This window comes from Rhamphochromis sp. 'chilingali', assembly GCF_963969265.1.
Source record: "Rhamphochromis sp. 'chilingali' genome assembly, chromosome: 18".
NCBI classification, from domain to species: domain Eukaryota; kingdom Metazoa; phylum Chordata; class Actinopteri; order Cichliformes; family Cichlidae; genus Rhamphochromis; species Rhamphochromis sp. 'chilingali'.
The window spans coordinates 18,625,838-18,653,335 of NC_137945.1; the positions used below are offsets into that span (position 1 = coordinate 18,625,838).

The 27,498-nt window shown below is 39.6% G+C and overlaps 1 protein-coding gene across 1 annotated transcript in view; it reads left to right on the forward strand.

The window, feature by feature from the left end:
* Positions 1-4,192: 4,192 nt before the first annotated feature.
* The window catches only part of dok6 (docking protein 6), a gene marked incomplete at its 5' end in the record, with an annotated part of 58,775 nt that continues 35,469 nt past the window's right edge, over positions 4,193-27,498 (forward strand). Inside the window, 2 exons of the mRNA XM_080865817.1 lie at positions 4,193-4,327; positions 4,415-4,504. Coding sequence (XP_080721943.1) covers positions 4,193-4,327; positions 4,415-4,504 — 225 coding nt within the window. The remainder of the gene's footprint in view (positions 4,328-4,414; positions 4,505-27,498) is intronic.

Consider the following 27,498-nt stretch of genomic DNA (forward strand, 5'->3'; position numbering starts at 1 on the left):
CTGAAAAAGGGCCTCCAACCAGCAGGGGATATTTCATTTTTGGTGAAACACAATAAATAAATAAATTAGTACTCGCAATAGGATAACTGTGCCGGGATAAACCGGAAAAAACACAGGCTGCTCTGGAGTGTTTCTGTCCTCATTTTTACAATGAAATCTGTGGCTTTCTTGTTATAATGCAAAGTGTTAGACAAAAGAATCTGGAAAAACCTCTCCAGGAATTAAAAGCCTTTGATCTTTATGTAGAGTTTTGTATACTTTATATAACTCTGTTACATAAGCCAACCCCCCACACACACACAGACATTTTAAACAACATAAGCAATGACAGCCACTCGTATCACTGCACCTGAAGCATCTGCTGTCTCATACCAAGGATTTCACAAGCTATGGCTGTACAACCTGAGCTACGCCTCTCACTACATCAGGATTAAAGCTCTGGCAGGGATCAGAATTTGCTTCTGTGCTTTTATTTTCGGTGCTTTTTGATTGCCAATCTGCAGCATTGTATCTGCTACTTGCAAGCTCCAGCCGGCGGTGCCATGCTTTCTACTGTCTGGTTTCCTACTATTCATTTGATCCTTTAATAGGGCACTCACCTCTCTGGTTGCATTATTCAGCAAATCAAACAACATCAATTCGGGGCCGCCTAATAATGACAAAACACAGAGCTCGCACACTAGCAATCTCAAATTGTATTTCCTTATTAGCGGACTGTCTGGTGAAAAATATGGAAATGCTATTCATACTGAGACAGGTAATAACCAAAAGGCAAGGTACAAAGTGCGTCGCAAATTAGTCTGAACACCAAGCTCTGTTGTGTTTTTGCATATTTTCTTTGAACATTGTTGAGGAGTAGAATTTGAGTGGTTACTTCAGGTTTCAAAAGTTACAGCAAAATTCAGTAAACAAGTAGTCTTATTGAATTCACTGCATGTTAACAGTGATCAAGGAGAGCATCCTAATCTTGACCTTGAGCACCAGCTTATACATGAATTTAATGATAAAAAGGATGAATGGCAAATGCCTATAATGACTAAAACAGTCCAAGTCTGTACAGAACAAAGGAACATCAAGATATTGCAGGTAAATCAGTTTTGGCTAATTGTTGTTGAGTCACAACCTGATATCTATTATATGGGGTTAGCAACAAATAATCACTTGAACTGGTTACTCTGCTGTTTTTTTTCCCTCTCTATTAACTGATATAAGAAACAGAAAAAGACGCTACTTTTTTGCTGCTCTCTTCCCTCACAAAGGTAGCTCCCCCTGTTTGATTTGGCAGCGTTTTACACTGGATGCCCTTCCTGATGCAACCCTAAAGGTGATTTTTTTAAAAAGGATGAAAAGAAGTTAAACTTTGCAAACCTGCTGGTGACTCTGTACGTTTATTTATCTAAAAATACTTGTATTGGAAGGTACACTAGGATAAAGGCGTAACAATTCGTGTTTCACGTTAGGAAATAAGGAAAAGGTTTTACTGTAAACAATTTTAGGTAGCGTGCAACTTTCAAAACTAACTAAAACAGACTAACTTAACTTAATGTTAAAAAAAGAAGAAAAGAAAGAAAAATCTGAAGTTACAACCCAGAAAACACTTAATAAATGTGGGCTGGCAGCCTTTTCTCAACATCTAGCTGTGGTTGAAAAACAGTTTAAAAATGTACGTTTGAGGTTGCAGATGTTACCACGATGGTCACACCTTCAACGTTGCCTAAACATCCTTGTTTGACTTGCTTTTAAGTGAAAGTTTGTGTTCAAGAATGGCTTTTTACCATATCTTTATAAGAAGTTTCTTTATAGAATGAATAAGGCAAAGAAACAATCAGCACCTCATTATTGTCTCAACCTCATTCTCTCAGGTCTGTCATACGAGCTAACAGGTCCCTCTGAGCTGACTCACGTATGTAAGAGCATTCCCGAGTTGATGCCGACATCACAGGATCACAGATTCGGAGAGTCCAATGTTAGTTTCATCGTGTCACAAATGAAATAGAATTTAGATGAAAAAAAATGTACATAATGTTTTGTTTGTTTGTGGTTTTGCTTTTTAAACAGGCTGGTTATGTTAGTCTGTGTACTTGGAGGAGACGTGTTGATGACTGTCTTCAGCAGTCACTGTACACAACAATGTACCAAACATATTAATTGTCGTTGTTTTAAAGAATATACATTTAACTCCTTATTTACCTCTATTCTACACTCTACGGTTCAGTTTTTGGTCTAGTAGCACAGTTTTCATCAGGAAGATGACATCGGGATATCAACCATTTTTGGTGAGAATCATTAAAAAGACTATATTATAATTCTGTTATAATTATTAAAATAAATGGAGTCATAGGAGTAAATTTAGCCTTTTATTTGTAAGATGAAGGCTGAGCTATTTATTTAATCCAAGAAAATATGGGCAAGGAACTTAAACAGACATTGAAATTTGGATTGACCAACCAGCAAAGATCAGGCAATGTGATAGGGACGTTAATGGATCTGACCAATCAGCAGTGGCCTGGAGCATTTTGAACTCCGGAGTTTTTCAAGAATTTGGGAAACTGGGTTTTTTACACCTACCACAATTGTGGTCATAGCATCGAAACCAATTGTGGTAAACTGATGAAACCCATGCATTATACAGTTAAATAATTATTATAAATGTTGAGATGGGTGTTGTTAATGCTGGATTTCTAGAAATGAGTGATATTTGTAACATAAAAATGGTGGCACCATATTTGATCGTGTGCCCTGTTTACCTACCATAACAGTGATAGTCCATTTTTAGGCACCCACCAGATACATTTAAGGAGCCATAAATGTGTTATTTACTAACAAAAATACACTATTAAAATATAGACCAGTAAATGGTATATTTGGATGTTTCCTCTAATTTCTATAACACTATACAGTGATCGGATGAGAAATGTAACCAATTTTCAACATTTTCAGACTAGAAAGGGTACAGTGGGATCTTTTTTCTGATGATCTTATAGTTTAACTACTTAAATTGCACATAATGGTGTTTATTTTTACTTAGTGTTATTATTTTAAATTAATTTAGTAATTGGGTATTTGTAATTTATTTAGGAAAAATTGGTCCCATCAGTAGTTATTATGTTGTTGTTTTTTAACTTGTCATATATTTACAATTCCCATGTCAGTGTATTTTGTTTTCAGTAGCTCAACACTTCAGTGTTATTGTTTTCCTTCAATTCTGGCTGGATATTGACAAAAACCTGTTTTTCTTTTGCAGCTGTCTGCTTGGCTCTTTTATGGAAGTCAACCTATCAAGTGCTGTGCCATAAAATAGAACAGCCTGTATTAAGGTGTATACACATGCTCAGTTCAGTAGGTGACCTGAAATGAACTTAAATCTTTGAAGAAAATATCATGTTACCATGATACAGCATGTTACTATGTTACTGCGAGGCAGCTGCCTATGACTGGTCAGGGCTGTGCTTTAATATGCTTTAACAGTTTTGGACATTTCCATTGTGAATGAAAAGAAAATGCTCTTAAATAAACGTTACTTTAAATTAATGTGTTTTTCTATGTTTTGTATATACACACTTTTTGGAAAAACGTATACCCTAAAAGGGGCTGAGGAACCATATTATGGTTATTTCACTGAACTAGATTTGCCATAAAAATTAAAATACAATTGGAAAAAGGCACACAAGTAAAAAAAAAAAAAGTCATGTAAGATGCTCTAGGGGTGAAATTTTGAATTTCCATGTGTTTCCATGAGTAAACCATAAAGGGTTAAAGATCGTGCTGCCTGTCATGAAAAACATTATTTTATAAGGCTACAATAAAATGAGCACAATATTCTGAGACTGGGAGCTTAGTCCTGCTAAAATAGACTAACAGAGGAAATAGAGTCCAGCATTTTGGACTAATGCCAACTAATCCAGTAGACAACCATTACAGTTTCCACTGATTCCTCGGGGATATTAATCACAGTAGGTATGACTCCCACTAAGTGACTTTTTGAATTACAACGATTGCAAAAGGGAAAGCGAGAGGAAGGGGATTTCGTTTTTGAACAAAGTGGGCTTTTAATATGAAACTAAATAAAAATGACCCCCACCACCACCTTCCTCAGCACATATCCTCCACGCCCCCCTCGCCGGTGCGTGGTGGTGTGGTCCAGGAAGCGCGCCTCTGCTCTCCTCTCCGGCTGAAGTGAATCAGCTGACGAATGGTATCTCCCTCCTCTCCCGGATGGATCGCGCCGCTGAAGCCGGCCAACCCAAGCGTCATACTGGCTGACACCGGAGCAGGTTGCCCACCTCTCGCTCTCCTCCTGCTGGATGTCACACGGACCGAGCCTCAAGTAAAAGATTCCGCTACTCAAAATTAAAAAAAGAGAGAAAGAGAGAGGTTACTTTATTTTTCTTTTCTTTTTCCTTCTTTCGGACAGGAAGCCGCCAGCTTCCCTCTCACCATGGCTTCTAACTTCAACGATATAGTCAAGCAGGGATACGTGAGGATACGGAGTAAGAAACTGGGGGTGAGTACTGTTGCACTTGCTGTATAGCGAGGCGGAGGAGAAACAGAAGGAGGAGGTAGTGTAGGAGGAGGAAGGAAGGAAAGGGAAGAGGACTTCCAGTTGTTTGCAGTCAAGGGCAGCTGGATTAAGAAAGAGGCTTTAATTGCTCCACGGGCAAAGCGTCCTGCTGTGAGCTCTTCAAGAGGGAAAACAGATTAGAGAAGCTCCAGCAGCCGCCAAGTTTCACTCGGTGCTTTCTGCACAAATACTTTGGAGGTGATGGTAAAGTCTGGGTGATTGACAGCCGGTGTCATGTGCCAGGGGTTTGTGAATCATACCCTGTGCTTGTTGTCAGCCATAACTTGGTTTTCTTCCAGAATGTTAGCCTGCAACTAGTCTTATGAATGTATAAGCTCGAAGAAAGGGTAACCAACTTGGTAGATTTAATCAGTAGATTATAGGGATATAAAAAATATGTAACGTTATAGTACGATTCGTCATATGGCATACATTCCTGTGTGTAATAAGGTAATGTTAGTCCCTTTATGGATGATGTATGGTAAAAATAAACACTCTTTCATACAGATGTTAAGATGGGAAATACTTGTTCCTACCTTTATCATACAGCACAGGCTGCGCTGTACTTTACCTCTCTTTCAGCCTTCATGAATTATTCCCAGCAGAATTGAAAAGTCTCATTGAAGTGCGCCTGATTCACTATGATGGCAGCTCCTCAATGCATTGATTAAGGATTTCTATTGAGATACAGAAAGGAGGAAAAATGGCTTGACTGCTTAAATTGAAATGAATGATATAGATTCAATTATGAGTGCCTTATTGTCTGACTCATAAAGCCATCTGCTTTTGTTCATACTTCCAGCTCATTACGCTAACAGAGCGGGCACACTCCCTCTACTCTGATGAAGTGTGATGATGGGGGCTAATGATGTCTGCCTCCCCTCATCATCACCTGGCTTCATCAACACTGTTCTGCCATTGTTTGCTGCTGTTCAGGATATCTTTGATTACTCTTTGATAGTAACAGTCGCTTTACAAGCCGCACGAAACAAATGAAGGCGCGAGACATTTCTCGTTGTTAACATGCAAATCCGCCTGCTCGTACACAGCTCAGTTGACTCAGTGTGTTTATTTCGCGCATATGCTATTAGTCAAATGTGGTCAGAAGATGTGGATAGCCTATGACTTTGCAAAGCAAGTGTGAGGACGCATGCTGTGTTGGCTGAGCTCGTGGTATGGATGCCATATCGCTGCCAGCTCCGCATCTCATCCTGCTGTTTGTGGAGAAAAGCAGTTTGTGTCCTGCTCGCCCACTCCCTCAGCCCTCCACCGCTTGCTGCTGTTTCATCATAGAAAAGTCATGCTGCGATCGCCTCAGAGCACCCTGGTGTGGGAAGATGGAATGCATTTATCTGTCCACGCTAGGGTTAGTTATTCCAGGACAATTCTCATTCGGAAACAGGCAGAACAAAACAACAAGAGCGAGCAGGATCAGGCATCTGTGTGCCTGAATCAACAGGCGATTTTTCTTCTTTTTCTGTTGCATTATTTTAAGTGTTCTTGGGAGGATTTGGAGAGGGATGAAAATGAAAATGTTATTCACAGTTGTCTAGAAATGTAAAAAAAAAGTTGTTTTGCAGCTTTTCTCAACATAAACCAGAGATTCTATTAAGCTTAATTCATTATTTTTTCAATTTTCTTCCTGTTATCGATGACTCAACACCTCAGTAATGTTTATGTATGTAAAACAGAACACACGAGGAACGTACTGTACAGAGAGTCAGATTAGAAGGGTAAATGAATACACGTATTTGGATAGAGAGATGTATTTATCTCTTTGCTTCTTTGGGTTCTTCATCAATAAAATACAGGCAAATCTACATAATGGACCTCATTTCAGTGCAATTACACACAGCTCTGAAGTAATAAGAATACTTATTTCAGTATTTTGCAGTATTTTTCTTTATTTATATTTACTTCTGTTCACATTTTCTCCAACTGCATTCCTGCTGCAGCTTACCAGAACATGCAGAGCCTTTGTTTTATTTGAGCAAACTGTCTAACAGTTGTTCCACTTAATACTGTCAGACAACACGACAGTGTCTACACATGTGAAGAACTGGGACTGATGCCTTTTAGACATTTTTAGTGATCACTAAGGCAGTTTTCATTGTATTAAAGTATATTCTTGAATGCTAAATGTACAACCCAAATTGCGTCCCCAAAAAGCTGTGTAAAATGTAATTAAAAATGGAGTGCAATGATTTTCAAGTCTCATAAACTCACATTTTATTAAAAACAGAACATAGAGAACATAATTTGAGCTGAGAAAATGTACCATTTTATGAAAAATATAAGGGGGATTTAAATGTGATGGCATCAATGAATCTCAAAAGGTTGGACAGGGTCGCGTTTACAGCTGTGCAGCGTCCCCTCTACTTTAACCAACAGTCTGCAAAAGTTTGGTAACTTAGGAGAGCAGCTGCTGGACTTTTGCAGTTAAGTTTTCGTCTGATATAAGACTCTACCTGCTCAACAGTCCTGGGTTTTGTTGTTATATTTTTTTCATTTCACGATATGCCAGATGTTTACAACTGGTCTAGGACTGCAGGTAGGTCATTTCATCATCCACACTCTTCTACTACAAAGGTATGCTGTTGTAATACGTGCGGTATGCAGTTTAACATTTTCTTGCTGAAGTATGAAATGCCTTCCCTGAAAGAGATGAGAGCATATGTTGCTCTAAACCTGTATATACCTTTCAGCACGGATGGTGCTTTTCCAGATGTGCCAATGTGTTGCCAAGTCCACAGGCACTAATGCACCTCCATACCATCAGAGATGCAGGCTTTTAAACTGAGCGCTGAACAAGCCAGATGGTCTCTCTTCTCTTTAGTTCATGTTTTCTATGAGCTTTAACCTGCATATATGGATATACACAGTGTTCCTGATCCCATGCAGTGATTTCCATGAAAACACCCTTTGCCGCTTGAGAGACCGAACATCACAGATATTGATTTTCAGCCTTTGCGCACAGAGATTTCTCCAGATTCTTGGACTCTCTTGCTGATATTATGTACTTTACATGATAAGATATTCAAAGTCTTTGCAATTTTAAGTTGAGGAACATCTGAAATTGAGCCACCATCTGTAGATCCAGGCTTTGGTAGATCATGTTACTGACCGATTGCTAAGTAAGCCAGTTACTTTCAAGCTGTTTCTTTTTAGTACCACCTACTTTTCCAGCTTTTTTGAGACGTGTTGTTGCCATCAAACTCAAAATGAGCCAATACTTAAAATGAAAGACTTAAGCATTTGATATGTTTTCTGTGTTCGACTGTGAATAAAATATTTAGTTTATGGGATTTGCACATCATTGCATTCTGTGTCCTAACTATTTTGAATTTGGGGTTGCATAAACATTGGTGAAACAGCCTCTCGAGAATGTTGCTACAGTGAAATCTAAAAGTGGATGTAAATAAGGATCTACTTGGTCAAAAATACTTGACACAAGTTGACAGTTGACAATTTCTGATGCTCAGCTCTGAAAATATATCGAGCCCTGCCTGTCAGCAGGCAGCTTTTTTTTTCTTTCTTTTTTTTGCGAACTGTCTCTGCTCTGCTTTAAGTCTAAGGTCGGAAAGGTTTCTGGTGTTTTCCTTCTCATGTGATGCTTGTTTAATGTTTTAAGTGCTTTAAAGGTCTCTGAAATATCACATATCAAGACTTTGCATCACAGTTGACCTTCTGGTGCTCCCACATCGGCCTCTATTGTAATGCAGTGCCATTTAAAATGTATTTTACTTTTTTAAAAAAAAATTTTTTATTATTAGAAACAGTCCAGTGGTTGTCCTTATGTGATAGGTGTTAAAGTGGCCACAGCAACACCAACAGCTTTGGCCGAACTCATCAGCATCACTCACTATGATTGGCTCATTTTCAAACCCCATCATGTGTGAAGGTTGAGGCCATGAGGTCAGGTCTGCTTCCTCTCTCGCCCTCTTTTTTTCTTATTGTTTTGGAGGCATTTTTTGTTTTTGTCCATGCACATGAATGTCAACGATTTCCTACATTAGCCAACGTCTTTGTCTCTGTGTTGGCTGAAGAGACAACGGTGCAGTGTTCTTGAATGCACAAGCAGTCGCTCTTTCCTTTCCTTTCTCACATCCCCCCTTCCCCACCTCTCTTCCTCACCTCTAAACCCATTCTCTCACCTCTCAGCTCCCAGTATCTCACCTGTACTCCCCATGCGGAGCAGTGACGCTCTCATCTCCTCTGCGCTATTTTATCTCCCTTGCTCTTTTCTTCCCCTTTATTTGGCTATCTCTCTTACCTTACCCCCTTTCTCCCTCACCTTTCTCTCCTTCACTGGTTTGTAGACAGCTGTGGGGCCGAGCACAAAAGCATCCTATTCATCACCCCGCGCTGCACCCTCCATAACCCCAACAGGCTATTCCCCCTGACACAGTGCAAAGGCACACACACACAGACACACACACACCAAGTTGGCTTGGTTCGACATTGAATTGGCACACACATGCACCCGACAAACAAGTAAACAATCTGCTGCCAGAGAACAGTGTGTGGATTCTCAATTAATTTTAATCCTGTGGCTTTGTACCATACAGTATTTTTTATTTTTTTTACAACATGAAAATAAACTAAATCCTTACAAGAGCCAGAAACAAGTGAAGTGCTTCAGTGCAGAGAAAAGCAAAATCTAGCAGCGTCTAAGAAACAGCAGTAGCGATATTTCTGTCATCAAAACAGGTTCTTTGTTTCCTTTCAGTAAAAAACGGCTGATGCTATCAGTGGGATGGACTCCTCTTGAAAGGCTGAATAAGGTGACCTTTGAGTAATTTGTGTGTCAGTCTCAGTACAGTACGTTTCCCAAGCTTAGGAACACTGCGGTAAATATAAAAGGTCAACTTGTGAATATTTTTCTCCTCCCCTCTGCGTCTGTCCAACTTTACTTTGAGTCTTAGCAAAAGCGGTCAATTTAAGTTTGCTGGAGGTGAGTTTGTCTGCCAGTCTCTGTATTCACAAACATGTTTTGACACTTCAAAGAAGCTGTAGAACAGATCCTGGCTCACAGGTAGTTGGGTAGTACTTTAAGAGGACACAGAGTGCTTCTCACTTCCTTTAAATAGTATTGGTTCTTACCACATGAAAAAAACAACAACAAATGACTTCTTTTTCATAAAACCTTAATTTTCTTTTGTTAGCACTAGATCACATGACTGCATGTTAGGTTAAAGTAGCCGCTCACATTGAACAAGCGTACTGTCATTATCATGTTTTTTTTCCTCTCTACTGAGAGCAGCCAAGGCAAAACAGTTAGCTGGAAGACGATATAAAGCTGCACAGAGCTGAGTGAGTGTAAGGAGTTATAATTCTCTGCGGGTATGTGACAACAAATGACCCCATTCACATTACACATATTCATTCAGTAAGCTGGAATAAGTTCCTGAGATTAAGAGTGCTGTTGGAAATTAAAATCAGCGAGCGTACCTTCGTTGTCCCGGACTGCACAATTGGTCAACTTTCACCTTTAAATTTAAGCACAAATAAAAAGATTGGACCCCGCAAACTAACTTCGATCTTTAAAGCACAAATAATATATAAGCTTTGCTGTTCGTGCACGTCATAATAGCAGTAATAAAATTGAGAGGGACAGCTCTAATGCCATCTAAGTGTATTTTTGAGAGTGCCTTGGTCCAAGCACAGCATTAAATGTCAAAGCAGAAAACACATTAAAAATGCATTATGTCTGGTCCGGAATGAGGAGTGAAAAAACAATCAACCAAAAAGTCTGAATATAAACAAATAATCAGTAAACCAATAATCTGGGCTGCAGACTGAGAGCTTAAGTTATTCATCATCCTAGCACAAGGATATCATTTGCAAAAAGATGAATACAGTCCTGTTTATAGATTTGCAGAAGTGATTTGAGGTCTTAAAATGAGTTTTTTATGAGTGAACCATTTTGCAATCTTGTGCATGCATACAGTTTGTTTTGTTGCAAATAACCCTTTGCGATCTAGAAACTCGAAAAAACAAGCAAACAAGTAACAACTGCCGGAGTTTATTGCGTCTTAGATTTTCACCACCTTTGGTGTTGGTGGGGGGAATTAGATTTCAGTGTTTGATAGAAAAGACAACGGAAAGATTTGTTAGAAACTGACAGAGAGGAATAATTTGTTGTGATTGAACGCATGACATTACATGGAGTAATACTTCCATCAGCCGCACTGGCTCGGGGGTTAGACACTAATCATGAATGCTTACTCATGGGATAAATGTAACATTTGTGAATCCATCCGTATTTGCAACACTGGGCAAGAAACGAAGGCTGGAAATAGAGCTGAACGGGAATTTCCATTCAGAGCTGAAAAGATTAGCAATTTCATTGTTTCGTCCAACAAAAGCAACCTTTTTTTTTTTCTTCAAATATAACAAGACACTCTCCAGTTTCACCATCTCACATGTGACGAGCTGCTTTTGGACCATTTTATGCCTGCTTTCTATCAACAGCTGTGATCAGAGGTATTGCATTTTAAGGTTTTCCATCCATCAAATTTAGTACATCTTCTTAAAATGTGGCACAACTGTTTACTTGGTTTTAACAATGAACTAATTATAAGTTGGTCATCCATGTTAAGGCCGTGCTAAAACAAGATTTTTGGCTATGACTCAAAGATTTGTACTCTTGCTACAGCAATATCTCTGAAAATGGTCTAACTGGATAAAATTATGTCCAAAAGGTCAAACATCAACTTACTTTTCTGGCCATCATTCAGAGCCACAACTCAACAGCACAGAAGATTGTGGCCGTATTTCACTTTTGGTTGGGTCTTGAATTAGAGACACTAATCTAAACATATGAAATTCTTTCAAAGTGGTTATATATTAAATCTATAGCTCTGGACAGATATTGATTTGTACTGGCTGGTAGAAGCATATAAGCACAAGGCGAATGGGATTGTGTTTTTCTTTTGGAATAAAATTTCCTCTGTGCTACCAAACCACATCTTTAGTAAAACAAAAACAAATGCTTCGCTTGCAGCTTAAAGTGCACAGGGATAAAGACGCTAACAACACAAACAAAGCACTTTTGCTCTTTTTTTAAACACTTAATATAAAAGAAGAGAAGAGTTGTTACTCTTTAAGTACTCCTCTGGACTCTCTACCCATCTCAGCGTACAGTCACTCCCTCCATTAGCTGTTATCAACGTCCCTCCTTTCTCAGTCGCCGCTGTTTTTGACTTACAAGTGGGTATTTGTGTCCAGTATCAGTGGCCTTTATGTGGAAAGCATGTATTGTGATGGTGTGTGGGTATGTCCCCCTCCCCTTATTGCCACACAAGCACCCACCAAAGCAGAAGCAAAGGAGTGGAGAACAATGTGTCTATTGTCCAAGATGGCACAGCCATTTAAGATAGGATCTTGCCACTTCCATGCACTCACTATTAACAATGACAGGCTGTCCAGAATGGTGGATGTCAGGAGATTTTTCATCCCAGGAACTGTACTTGTCAGTGGAGCGTAGAAAATACACTGTCAGCTGTGTTAGACTTGCAGCAATTGAGACTTCCAAACAACATGGATAAATGTGGCTGAGGTTGTGCAATGAAGTCAGGTTATATCAATTAGCAAATCAGTCATTCTTTACATCCAGTGGGCAAAAATTAGCCGCATTCTGCACTTCGTCTCTGATTGCCAAAGGAAATTGGAGCTGAAGAAGACAGAGGATTTTTAATATGACTAGTTTTGCTTATGATTTTATTTGTGCCTTGTGGGTGCATGCAGCCTACTTTTAGCTCCTCTTTTTTGTGATAGATCATTTTGGACTCAGTGCATTGACTCACAGATATACAGAGCCATACGTTGTGTGTTCATTTCCATTGGTTTTCATCAGCTTCCTCCATCAGATAAACCCCGAAGACAAATCGCCACCTCTTATTGGCCCTGATGAATTGCGTCTCTAACAAGATATGGGGAACAACAGCCCAACAATCATTATTCATGCTGAAAAATGGGCCTCTATTATATAGTCACGAATAGTCATGAATAAATCTTTGCCAGGACTTCACTTAAATATTTTCACATTATTGATTTCAGTTGTTCCTAATTATCAAAAGAGGTTTTTGTCATGGTAGGGGACGAATGCTATAACTAGTTTGTCATTAAAGCCACTCGAATGATTACAACCAGCAGAAAGGTTTTTTTTGTTACAAATATCCATTATATCAACACTGCTTTTTTTCTGCTACTCCTTTTTTCTCTCTCTATATATATATGACGTTAGATTGTCTGCTGGACTGTGTCTAGCACTTTAACCCAGACTGAAAAGTCTTCTATATATACTCACCGGAAACTTTATTAGTTACTCCCATTCAGCTGCTTTTTAACGCAAATATATAATCAGCCAATCACATAAGAGCAATTCAATGCAATTAACCATTTAGAAATGGTCAAGATGACCTGCTAAAGTTCAAACTCATCATCAGAATCGGAAATAAAGGTGATTTATGTCTTAAAGTTCTGCATAACTGCACAACTTTGAAACAGATGGGCTTCTACTGTGTGTAGAAGACACACAGTAGAAGATCGTAAAAAAGTTGCCCAGCCTGAGTCTTGATTTCTGCTGCAATATTCAGATTGTAGGGTTAGAATTTGGCATAAACATTATAAAAGCATGAATCAGTGCTGTCTTGTATCAACAGTTCAGGCTGATAGCGTTGGTATAAGAAAGTGGGTGATATTTTCTTGGTGCACTTTTGGTCCCGAAGTGCCTGCTGGCCCATCCCTTTATGACCACAGTGTACCCATCTACTGATGGCTCCTTTCAGCAGGATAATGTGCCCGTCCTCAAAGCTCGAGTCATCTCAAATTGGTTTCTTGAATATGACGAACAGCATAGCTTATGCAAATGTCACCAGATCTCGATCCAACAGAGCACCTTTGGGATGTGGTCGAACAGGAGAGTGTCATCATAGATGTGGAGCCTACAATACAAAACTGTAGTAACTGTTATGCCATCATAGACCGAGATCTCTGAGGAATGTTTCCACCACCTTGTTGAATCTATGCCACAATACTTACTCAATACTACAACACTACAATACTTCTATAATATATTTATAATCGCATGAATTTCCATGAAAATTGCAAATGCATGATCCAGGCATGTTATATACTTTAAAAAAAATATCTATTGTCACAATGAGAGCTGCATTTCTGATTTTGAATGAAGTATTAATTAGCTTTATAACCTTTGCCAACCTTATTCTCTATTGTGGTAAATTAATGCTGCTGTGCAAAGACCATTTAGAAAAAGTCAATGCAATAGAAGCTTAAACCAATCAAGCTAACACAGATAAATATATATTAAATAAATGGCAAACCATCCCATCTACCCATCTATCTTTACCTTAGCGTAAAGACAGCATGTTCCCATCTCTTCTTGGTTTAGTCTATTTAGCGATAATATATCCATTCTAGATCACATCTTTCTTTCAAGTGATACTTTTAGAGAAAATCTCAATAAAGAATAGCAATTTATTGAGATTCTCCTCCAAACTGCCTCAAGTCATGAACAGATTGGATGTTCCTGTAGAATCACTCAATGTGCTGTCATTTAACCCAAGGTATGTCTCTCAGAAGTGTTTTACAAGAGAATGTTGTAGAGATGTCTCAGTGAAATGAATTTTGCTTTAAACTCGAGCTTGTCTTGTGGCTGAAAATAAGAGCTATAATAATCTAATAAGGTGTTCACAGATACATGTATTCCTTAAATAATGGCTATAGTATGTTGCTCCATATCCAAGTCTATTTGATCAGCATCTCTCCCCGAAATTAGAGTGGGACTTTACAGTCCTCTGTAGTAGCTTTTTGCTACTTTGTGCAGATACACTGGAGACTCACCTATAAAACAACAGGCCTAGAGGAATCTGTCATAGCTCCATTAACACTTCTGCTTCAGCCTCCTCTTCTTACCTTCCTCCCCTCATTAATCAACAGACCAGCCCTCGGGGTGCAGCTCTGCAGCTACGCTCACTTTCAGTTTGTGTGTCCGTGCATGTGCGCATTGAGTATGTGGACATTGTGTTTGCGTGCGTTCGCATGTGTGCATGGGTGACTTCACGTGGCAGCGTGTAAATGGCTAGTATCCAAAGGGAATTTACTGCTAGGTTTGTTAATTTTTGTGTCTGACTAGAAGTCAGAGATCCTGTGTCATCAGTCAGTCATGCTTCTGAAAGTGTTGCCAAATTCAGTTTAGCCATTGCGCGATCTAGAAAGGTTGTTTCAAATCCAATCTTCTGAAATGAGCTGTTAAAAAATGACATTTGTATACACGGATGCAAAAAAGAATCAGATGAAGTTATTCTTGGGGAGAAAAAGACACAGCAACCTTTTATGTTTGAATCACAATCTATAATGAGTTCTTCTCCTGCAGTTACCTTTCATCAGCCTGCTTGCCAAGCACATTCAGTACAGTGTACAGCCAAAGATAGCCTCAGCTGCGTGTGCGTATCTGAGCTAAAGGGCTTGTCTTTGTGTCTGCGTTCTTAATTTAATCACTGTGGCACATAGGTAAACATTATTATGGAGTTCTTTAATAAATATTTAAATATTACACCTGTTTTGCTTCAAATGCAGCCAAATAACCTTGTTGAATAATGAAAATTTTCCCATTCTGTCAAATAACACAATTTTTTTTACATGGCACTAATTGCTGGATGCTCTATTATTAATGCATTGTTCAAATAGCCTTGACCTTAGAGTCTCATGTACACTAAGGAAAAAGGAAGCAGCTCTTGTCACCCAAAGGTGTGGAAGCTCGTTCTTTCCTGTTTATTTGTGGCTGAGTTTGTACACTCTCCTTCCCTCCCTCTTTCTTTCTCAAGGGAGTTCTTTTAATAGTAAGGAGGTGACAGTTTACCTCTCGCTGAGCACCGTGGTGACAGTTTGGTACCTGCCCAGCTCGGCATGAAATGCCTCGACTGCCTTGCCTTCAAAAGCAGCCTGCTCTTAAAATTTGCACTCCCGTTCTAATGAGCCAAAATGACCTCAAGTGTAGGCCAAAGCAATCTGATCCCATTCCTATTAAACAGCTTTAATATTTCCGTGAGAATTATTGTTCAGGGAATGAATTTTGGGTAAGGACTGCCAAGGGAAATGGAGCACACAATAGTAGCCTTGGCAGTAGCACTTTGAGTGGATCATTTAAAGGTCATAATAGAGAAAATAGTGGCTCTTAAGAGTCATAAAACCATAGAAAACATGCAATTATTGGACCAACTTTAAAGTTAAATATAAAATAAAAGAAAGAAAGGGAAGTTAATGTGTCAAACTCTTGACCCACGATGTACGCTGGCGGATTAGGATTGAAGTAATTTAACAAAAAGTAAGTTTGAAGTTTAGAGCAGGGACTAGGGCGCGCATTAGCTGCTGTTACACCCCCTCCCTATTTATACACATACACCCCCCTCCCTTCCCCTTACGTTCCCAATTGTTCTCTTTCATTTCAGAGAAATGTCTGTTGGGCAAAGTGATAATTGCATTCCTCAATGATTTCATGCTGAGACACAGAGTGACACTGAATCGTAGCCCACTTATTCCAAGGGAGTGTGTTCTTTGGGAGGAAATGAGACAAAAACAATATGACAAACTCCATCGGACCCCGTTCTTTGACATAAAAGTCCGCATTTTCCTCTCTTGCACACGCGCGTTTATTCCCCCCAATGTCCTCTTTGATTTCGCAAACCTAAATGTGGCTGAGTCAAGTTAGTTCCAGCAACACAAATCTCTTGCTTTCTGGTTGTGAGGAAACGGTCGTTGCAGACACAGAGCTCGCTGCTTCCCCGGCTAACCATATCAGAGAAGCAGCCTGAACATCAGTGAGCGAGTACCTCTTTAGAATTAATCCTCGGGGGGAATGAATGCACCAATGCATGAGGATTACTTGCTTTTAGGGCTTCTGATGAAATTCAAATAACAAACGCTTGCACAAAGTGTCCTGGAAAACACTTGGCGTTTCGTAATATCCTGCTAAACATGCAAATATTCGGTGGAACGCTGCACAGTGGTCTGTGCCTCATTTGATTTCACAGTCTTTATTGATATGATAATCAAGTGGTCAGCTAATGGTAATTAAGCTCAATTGGTGGAGTTGGATCATGGTTGTGGGAAAGGGAAAAAAAAGCTGCTTTCATCCCTTTACTTTATATCCTCTTCCCACAACATCTAGTCGGTCACTTCTGAGGCACTGTATTTCTAACAGCCCCTCACCTGTTGGCCTAGATGCTAATTTTGCCGGTCTTGAAGCTGGCGGCGACGAGAGCACCAACATACTAAAGTGGAAAATAAGGCTTTGCCTACATTACATCAAGACCTCAGTAGATTTTTGTGCTTTTTCTGCATTCAGCCCATGCCCTCCTTCATTTATGGATTTAGTTCAGTTTAACATTCAGCCTGGCTACTGGATGCATAGCGCTGGACAACTTATTCTAGTGTTATAACAAAAATAACACTGCGTCGCATTGTTGCTCTCTGTCTGCAATAGCCTAAGTAGGCTTGTTGGTGAGGCCCACAGTCAGATTCTTCTTTGTCTGTGTGTTATTGTCTGTGAAAGCTCCAGCCTTGTACATGGATTAAATGGAAATTGTAGTGACTGTGTGTGTGTGTGTGTGTGTGTGTGTGTGTGTGTGTGTGTGTGTGTGTGTGTGTGTGTGTGCGCAGAGGATTGCTGACTTAAGCTGTAATACATAAAGAGGTTTGGATGAGGGATGGTTTAAAGAGCAGGCAATAGTCATAATGATGACTTAAAGCAAAATTGGCCCGACAAAAAAATGTTTTACACATGCATGCAAGTCCAGCACTGCTTTGAACGCTATAGCCAACAGTGTCTGCCAACCTCAGTGTCACATTGAAATCAATAGCAGTTAAAATATACGATAGCATAACTTTGCTGCAGCAAGGAAAGCAACATTATAAAACTGTATTGGTAGATTATGGTCTTATGATCACAGTGTAACGCTTTATTATCTGCTTTCTTAATAAAACAGCGTTAAGTCTCCATGAATCCGCTTGACACAAGCAATGCGTCACCCTGTTTACACCACAGGAACATTTCCCCACTACTTATCTTCACTCTTTCTCATACCTGGGAGAGAAACTTCAATATTGACCCACATCTCCTTCAGAATAATTTGGCTGCTATTTTTGTGCCGTGCTTTAAAAAAAGAAAAAGAAAGGGGGAAAAAAAAATGCTCTGCAACAGTGGCTCTGACGCCTGAATCCACACAGTGTGTGACATTTTAACTAATGTTGTTCTGCTCAAGGCTGCGCAGCCCAGCATGGGTCAAACATCTCCCTTGTCTCTCTCTCAGTAATAAGAAATCAGCAGTAGAAACACTTTCTCTGCGCCCAACAGTCTTATTTGCATGAGAATTGGAAAGATTTTTTTTACTAAGACTGTTTTCTGGCTTTCTAGGATGTGAAAAACACTAGTGTATGTCAAGTGGCAACCTCTCTTTGGAGTTCCTCGAATAGCCTCTTGAGGCTTGCCCCAAAATTGACTCACTCCTCATAGACTTCCATATTAAAATGTTCAACAGCAACATGTTTTCCAGCCTGATACAGAAATGTTTTTTGGTCTCCATAGCTTTTTTTCTGCCTCATCACTCCTGTAAAAGGTCCACATTTTAATATAACTTACAACATTTTATCATTTTAGATGGTTTTTATTAGTGATGTGGCCACTTTAACTGTCATTTCATCTATTCAGCAGTCTTACTAAAACACTGAGCTGACCCTCTGCATGTCCTCCTTCACTTCTTCCATGACTCTTCTCTGTGGTCTTTCTCTTTTCCTCCCACCTGGCAGCTCCATTTTTAACACCTTTTGTCCAGTATATCCACTGCCCCCCCCCCCCCCCCCTCCCGCACATGTCCAAACCATCTCAGCCTTATCTCTCTGCCTCTGTGTTTGTGACTCCCAACAAAAATCTTCATCTCCATCTTCTGCCTTTTTGTCAGGGCCACCGTTACCAAACTATACATCACAGAAGGTCTCACTAATCTTGTAAACGTTCCCTTTCACTCTTGCTGCTATCCTTCTTTCACAAATCACCCCTGGCACTCATCTCCACCCACTCCACCCTGCCTGCACTCACTTCTTAACCCCTCTTTTGTACTGTCCACTGCTCAGAATGCTTGACCCCAGGTATCTGAACTCATCTACCTTTATTACCTCTGATCTGTGCATCTTCACCTTTCTGCCTGCCTCCTTCTCATCACACACTTCCATCCGGTCTTGTTTCCACTGACTCATTCCTCTTATCTCCAGAGCATACCTTTACCTGTCCATCCTCTCTTCTGCCTGCTCCCAAGTCTCATTGCTGATCATCAGTGTTGTCTGCAAACATCATAGTCCACAGAGACACCATGAATCGGTAAACTATGGATACACTTTGGTAAACAAGCTAGTGAGGCTGTTAGCTGTTAAGTCTCCAGCCTTACTTTCTCATTGAAATGCTGTCAGATCCATATTTGACAAAACTTAGTTGAACAAGGTCAACCAGTTCAACTGATTGTCATCACATATATGTAATAAATCTATAACCAAGCAGCAACTTAGTGGAATTAAGCTTGTGGACATGATTAAAACACCTGCTGAAGCTCAAACTGGGGTTTTCCCGCATAGTCATCTCTAGGGTTTACAGAGAATGATCTGAGGAAAGAAAAAAATATCCAGTGAGTGGCAGTTTTCTGGATAAAGAGGACTTGTTGATGCCAGAGGTCAGTCGAGAATGCTTTGACCTAATAGGAAGACAACAGTGACTCAAATAAGCATTCATTACAGCCAAGCATCTCTGAACACTCAATGCATTGAACCTGCAATTGATTAAACGCAAGTATTGTTGCTGACCATGTCCAAATCCTTTTATGAGCACATTTGGGGTGTTGTGAAATGGGAGATTCACATCAGGGATTTGCAGCTGAGAAACCATCATCAGTGTGATGGTATCATGTCAGTGTGGACCGAATTCTCTGAGGAATTTTCCAGCACCTTGTTGAATCTGTGCTGTGAAGAGTTAAGACAGCTCTGAAGACAACAGTGATTCCAACCCAAGATGTACCTAATAAAGTGACTGTAAATATGTTATGTCTGTGATTCAGATTCTTTTAAACCTTACGTAAAAGAGGTCGCTATCAATAATTGTTCTTAATGTTTTTATCTCAAGTTCTATTTAAAAGTATAATTTATCTTAATGGAAAGCTGCAGCCGGTTGCTGCTGTGGCTCAGGTCTATTCTTTTTCAGCAGCTGCTCTCACCACCCTTCTGCTCTCCCTTGGACTCTCTATTTGCTGCTCTTTTTCTTATTTTTTCTATCGCCAGGCCTTATCCAATTTTCTCCATTGCTCTCTTTTATTACTGTCCATTACATGCTCTTTTAATACCGCCTGCCCTTGCGTTCTTTGTCATATTGGGTAGACGGACCCCTTGCTTTTGGCGAGGAATCAGCTGGAACCTGTTGTCCGTCATATTTCATGCCACATTGTGACTGGGATCCAGTTTTCAGCTATGAATACTCGACTATGAATACTGTGCGTAATAGCACACAGACATGGCCAAGGCTTTAACAAATGAAATAAGAGTTGCTAATACTCTGATATTACATTTTGGGACCAGTTTGGCTCATGAATGTTTGATGAGAATGTCCAATCATGCATAGACAGAAGAAAGAGATGAGGAATGGGAGAGGAGAAATTTAGAAGAGAGGGACAGGCAAGAGACAAATCAGGGGCTTGGAGAGAAAGTGAGGAGGAGAAGTGTGTGTATGTGTGTGTTTGGGATGGAAAGGGGGAAGGTGGGGGGCAGTGATTACTTGCTGCTGAGGTAGCACTGCATTACACATGAGGATTTGGAATGGCCCAGATAAAGTAATCTATGATTAACTGGGGCGCGGCTGGCTTGCCACCCTGCCAACAGCTGTAGTCAGGGGCGAATTACAAAATTATGGGATGTCCAAACATTTCAGATGCGGCGGGAAAAGTATTTCGGTACAGGAGGCGAGAAGGTTGGGTGGGATGGGAGTTATGCATGAGGTCAAAGGTGACAGCCAGCGGCTAGAGGAGAGAGTGACAGAGGGCGCGGTGGTGCAATTAAGAGAAATTTTGTTGCAACCTTTGAATTTGGCTGAGAATTGTCAAAATGCCGGAATAGTCCTGGGAGGATTTTGGGAGGGGAGCCGCAGGCCGGGGTCGTGGTCGGAGGAGTGATCGCTGCGATGATTGCTGTAACAACTGTCCGACGGGATAACAAATCAAATTAGAAAGATGGACACCCCAGCACAGACCCTGCCGCCGTCTGAAATTGATTGCTAGCACTAGGAGCTGATATTGCGTGGTCTGGTCTGTCATAGTCCATCAGGCATCATTATCACCGAGGGAACAGTAAACCTTATGCAGAGCTGAATGAGGAGGGAAACTTCATCCACACCATGCTGCTGGCAAATTAGACAGAAAACAACAACACAGACAGAACAGTGCTTTTCCCAATATTTGTTTCTTAATGTGTTCTTATCATTTCAAGGTCAAATATAATTTCTGTTCGGGATGCTGTAGAGCAAAATTTTCCACACCTAAGCTGTGGCTAAATCCGGTCTGTTACTATTATGTCTAAGTGTCGCGGGCCTACCTTGATTGCAGGGCTCTTATGTCTTGTATTGCCTGTAAGTACAGCAGCAATCATCTTTAAATCATAGTTTGTAAGATATGAATCATCAAGAGGGTACAAACCCTGCCCACATTTGTCCCATCTTTCATCGAGTATCTGAGGGATAATAAAAGCATTTGTGCCTCTGAGGTATTACGATCGTGTTTCAGTATTCACTAGTTCTCCCAATCTAACAGTCAGCTATTTTTATTCCGCTGTGTGATTAGTCATTTAGCTGAAGCGAGCTGTCATTGGAAATCATTTTCACGTCTTTAGACAGTTCCTCAGTTCATCCAAATAACGAGTGATTTTGCCTGTGGGGGGAATAGGGTTCATATTTTATTGAGAGGCGAGACAGTTCCTCAATAACGTCACAAGTTTGATAATGTTCCATGAAGTGAATGGACTTTGTGTTCGAGGCCACTTACAGAAAATGTCTGCGGCTCAAAAGATGGCTCATTACTTCGTTCCATGAGGTGTCTGAGCTCTTAAATTCTTTTTCAGGCCTGTCAGTCAGGGCTTTATACACCCCTGCAGCTAAAAATCCTAGCGGATAGGAATCCAAGTTGAACTTTAAGGTATTTATGGCTACATTAAATGTCACTACATCATAAAGCAAAGTTATTTTATAGATAGACAGATCTGTTCTCAGCTTGCCTTTAAACCATGAGGAGTCTGCTTCCATGCGATCACACTTTGGCTCTGGTACTTCTTCCTGTTTCCTCATGCAAATCTCAGTTGTCGTACTCAATTTTGTACATTTATGGGGGTAACAAATCCACAGCTTTGGAGATCCACAGTTTCGGTCCATACCTCGTAATTTAAGTGGGATCCATAGGAGGAAATTAGGAAATGAACCTCATTTTATCACATGCATGATTACTTGATCACAATGAAATCAGTGAAGGAACAAAAAAACAAACCAGACCATACTATTTCCACTCCAGGCTTTACTTGAGGGACCTTTTAAACATAAATGCTTTAACAAGACTATCATCCTTTAACCTGGAGCTACTGACGACTCCAAAAGACTAACCGTCCTCTTCATCCTCCTGCTCTTTGCATCGACTGTTTAAAACAACATGTAGGACACTTAAACTGTCTGTTCCAACACAAAGCTTAACTAGCAGAGTTGTCCCTGCAGTTACACAGCTGAAGGGAGTCCTCTCTTTATCTGACTTGGCTGTCACATAATCCCCTTGACGTGTTTGTGTTTACGTCCATGAACTGAGTTTCTGTACTTAACTTTTACAACGTCTCTCCGTCACATGGCCAGCTATGTTAGTGAAGTGGGATGGCAGTGTAGCATGGAAAAAGGCAATCACAAGACAAGATTATTGAGGTTTGTATTGCAGGTTCACTAGCATTGCACCCTAAATACAATTCATACCAGCTATGATAGCACAGCTGGTGTGAATTGCATGCTTTGCGGTATGAGTCTCTGCATGTGTCATCATGGCAAAATGTTGTTCTGGAAAACGGATTGCTGCTGGAATTACAGTGGAGGGTTTTTCCTGACTTAGGATGCACCTTTGGGGGTGACAGTAAATGCAGCAGTAAGCATGAGATTGTTTTTAGCAATTGCGCAAATTCAACATAATTCTGTTCCTCTTTTTTTTTATGACAATTTGATAAACAAAAGCCCCATTATACTTAAGTAAATGAAACCTCAATTAAAAAGATTTGAACAGTGGTGATTTTCCTGTGGTTCTGACTAAAACCTCTTTAGGGGCGTCAAAAATTCCCATAAGCAGGAAAAAATAAACATGCAGAGGCAGTTAGGAGTTTGGCAGCTGTTTCTATGGCTGTCTGTGGATAGACAGTGTTTTGCAACACTTTATTATTTCTGAAGATTAAAGATGGTTGTAGTCCCTGTAAGTCTTGAGGACACGTCTAATGATGTAGTAGTGACTATTAAGCAGTTTAAAAATGCATTCAGCCTGATGACTCCTCTCACATTATTTAGTGCATTGCTACCAGCTAAGTAGAAAATCTACTATATTTTATTTGTTGAGAGCCTGCAGTGTGGTGAAAATTACACATTTGCTCAAGGTCAATCCTACTAAGCCAGTGCTGTAAAAAGCCATTTTCAAGATATTCTATTATTCATCATTTTTAGCAGAACTGAAATTATGGCTTACCCACTCCACAGCCAATTCACTGCTTATTTCACAGGTTGCTGAAAGTCATCCTAATCAAAGATCTTGAGCACTTTGAAGCAGGTTGTCATCAACAGTTTGCATGATATCACTCCATGTATTCTTTCCTGAATCCTTATAAGAGGAAGGATACAACTGACTGTTCTTCATGGTAGAAAGCTTACATGGATCAGGAGCTTAGCCTTTCTTTTTGTAGATCCAGACTGTTGCATTATAACTGAAGAGTTTGGCCTTTTTTTTTTTTGCTTTTTTTTTTCATCTGACCTCAAAATATGTGCCTTAACAATGCCCCCATATGTTATTTTTGTTGTCACTTTTTTGAAATGCAACCTCTTTTTGCCTACTCATTGTTACCAACTTAGGAAATGACAAAAGATCAAGGTCCTGTGGACAAACTCAGTAGGAGAGGTTTTTTCTGACCTTTTTGAACAGATATAAATAGACCTTCTGTTTATTTATACGTATTGTAAGATGGAAAATGCATTTTGTGCAGTGTTCAGTGCTATTGAAAATGAAGAACCTCTCATCAACATGCTCTCATGAACAGCGTTTCTACAATTTGCCATGCAGTTACATGCAATTCAAAAACAAAGTTTTGTTCCATATTTTTGTCTAAATTCATGAGACAACTTGAATTCATTTAAGGGTTTTGGATGTGTCTTTGGAGGACTCTTAGACTCTTAGAGTCAACCTCTGAGATTTCTTTTACTTTTTGGGTAAATTCAAAGTTCTTATAGTTAATAAATTTTTTAGATTTGTTGATGAAATACAATAAAAGTTGGTATGAGGTGATAAATCCATCATTTTGCAATAATTCACATTTAAATATATCTACAAAAGCCTATTTTAAACCAATAATCAAAAGATTTCTATTTGCTTTCTTCTGTTTTTGGTATGTTAATTTATGAATAAAGAGGACAGCTGCACACATACACACATATTACATAAAATCGTGGGCAACTTGTGTTGAAAAAATAATTTTCTTTCATAAATCATTCCAAGATCGTGTTAATGAAGTGTTAAATTTTTAATGACCCAATCTCGTCTAGATTCCAGCGGCCCTTTGGGTTCATCTCGCAGCCCCAAATTTAAATGAATACACAATAAAATGACTGCCTTAAATCTTCATATAAGCCTTTTCATTTTTTTCTGACCTTAGCAGGCTGATGGATATTGGGGTTCACTGAAAGCAGCATTTTGATCAGTGGGTCGTATTAATAAGAGACTACCATACAGGTCTGTATTTAATATATCTGAAAGCATTCTCAAAGCTGCCAATCAAGATTACGGGAAAGGTTCAGACACCAGATTTCAGTTAAGTCCTTGTTGAAGCTGAGGAGGTGCATGATAATTAGACTTGCTCTTTACTCTAATCTGTAAAGCTGAACAAATCTATTAAGACCTCGGTGTGTTCTCAGAATACTGTAAACTAATATGAGGAGAGCCTCTGTTGCTCTGGATATGTAGGCTATTTTCAGTGACATCTGCGCCATGACTACTACTTTACTGACAGGTAGATCTGCTTCTGGGACCCTTCTGAAACGCACCCCAGTGCATCTGGTGGAATAGTAAGCATTGTCTTGAGTGGGCGCGATCAGCTCCGGTGGCTGTGTCAGAATGCACTGCAGCTGTGCCTGGTGTATTTTAGGGTTTACTTACAATTGCAGCAGTTGAAGCCGTTTTATAACACAGATCAGTGAGCCTAAGATGCAGTAAGTGTTTTTGGACATTTGACCCATTTTTTGTTTGTAATTTTGTCTCTGTACACCACCACAGAGGATCTAAAATTAAACAACCAAGATGTGATTGAAGTCCGGACTTTCAACTTTAATTCCAGGGATTTTATAAAAGTACTGCATGAACTGTTCGCGAATTACGGCCATTTTTATAATATAATTCCCTATTTTCAGACGCTCAAAAGTAATTGGACAAACTAACATAACTTTAAAGATAAAGATTATTTTTAATACTTGGATGAAAATCCTTCCTGGTTCCTCCTTTGAGATGCTCTGCTGGGCTTTTACTATAGTCACCCTGAGTCGCTGCTTGTTTGTGGGTCTTTGACGTCAGTTTTGTATTTAATAACTGAAAAGCATGCTCTGTTGGGTTGAGATCAAATGTCTGACTTGGCCATTAAAGATGATCTAATTTCTTTGCCTTGAAAAACTTTTGGGTTGCTTTTTGCAGCGTGCAATGGGGATCATTGTCCATTTGCACTGTAAAGCGCTGTCCATGGCTGAATGTGAGCAGAGAGTATAGCCCTGCAGACTTCATAACTCATCCTGCTGCATCGCATCATCAACAAAGGCCAGTGGAAGTAGCATATGCCCATACCATGACACTGCCTCCTCCATGTTTGGCAGATATTGTGGCTTGCTTTGGATCATAAGCTGTTTCTCTCCTTCCATACTTTTCTTTTCACATCAATCTGCACAACTAAATCTTTATGGCATCTGTTCAAATACTTTCTAGACCTGCAGAGGTGTTTTTACAATTGCTAGCTCACAGTGGGCTGTCTGATTGTTGGGGTTTTCTCTGAATAACCGTACAATATAAACAGTCTTAAGGTGACTGTTTGGCCTTAATCAAATAAAATTGAACGGATTCGAAAACTGAAATAATTCCTAAAGTTTTTATTAAAAAACAGTTTTTTAAAAAAACAGATGGCTTCCTTCACTTACACCGACATGACTGTGTAAGTGAAGGAAGAATGAGGTCTCTCCGGACCTCATTCTCCAAGTTTCAGGAAACGGCTACAGAATGCAAGTTCAAAACTTAGAATAAAGTTCAGATCTTGCATGTGCTTCATTTGTTAACAAATAACAAGGGAACAGGCCTCACCTGGCCATGAAAATACTTGTCAGTCCAATTACGTTTGAGCCTCTGAAAATAGAGCACTGTGCATAAGAATGGATCTAATTCCTAAACAGTTAATGCTAATTTGTCAGACGCCTTGAATTCAAAGTCTGCACTTCAATCAGATGCTGGTTGTTTGATTTAAAATCCTTGGGGCTGCAGAGGCAAAAATACAAAAATATGGGTCATTGTCCAGAAACTCATGGACTTAACTGTACATTCAGGTCCATAAGGTTTTGGATAATCAGAATGAATAGTTTTTATTTTTATCACATTGAACATACAGACTTTATTTTAACATGAATTAATATTCACAGGAAATTTTTTTAACCAAACCTGGAAGTGCTAATGCTTTGAAACTCTCCTAATTTAAAACAAAAATTAATGTATTCAACTTTTTATTTTAAGCCAACATTTCTTGAGTCAGAATTAAATATAAAGCTGAACAAAAGATGAGTTGTTTCGACTAAATTCCTGCATGACTCTTTTTTTTTTACAGTGCATAAATTTGCGCCCTGGTGTAGTCATCAGGAGACGTGGTATCTCTGTCAGCAGACGGATGACACACTTGATGTGGCGGCTTCTCTCTGTTTTTAGATTCAGTATTTCGGTGCCTGGATATTAAAACCCAAACAGGTTTTGAGGATTAAAACTGTCTGTTTTACAGCTCAGAATAAGAAACTTGGTACCAAATGTAATCTTGTTGATTTATTCTGTGCCAACAGGCAAGAAACCTAGTTATTGTGTGGTGAATGCCATCGCATGCTGCTTTTTATGATGATAATAAAGCACATTTAGTTGCCATCTTAGACGACGCAAAGAGACAGACTTACAGTTTTATTTTATTGCACATTTTTCCTCCCAAACTTTTACCCCTAAAAGTAAAAATACTCGTTCAGGTTAAACCATCAAGACAATAAAACTGATATTTCCTAGTTATTATTATGCAATAAGTCTAATGGGATTGACTTCCCACCTTCACTGAACAATATGCAGCTTAACCACTTTGTCTCTCGTCACCACTGTGGCAGCACTGTTGCTTCTACCCTTTAAAGGTTTATGTAAGTGGAGCCAGAGTCTCTTTATGAAATAACTCATCATTCTTGCTGATTTGCAATCTCTTTCCTGATTGGAATAAATTGGACTGATTGAAGGCGATGTCATTTCTGAAAGCAAGAAGTAGATTAACTTGTTAAAAGCAAGTGATTTGATGCACAAGTGACTTAACGTCAAGAGTCAATCACAATTATGCTGTCA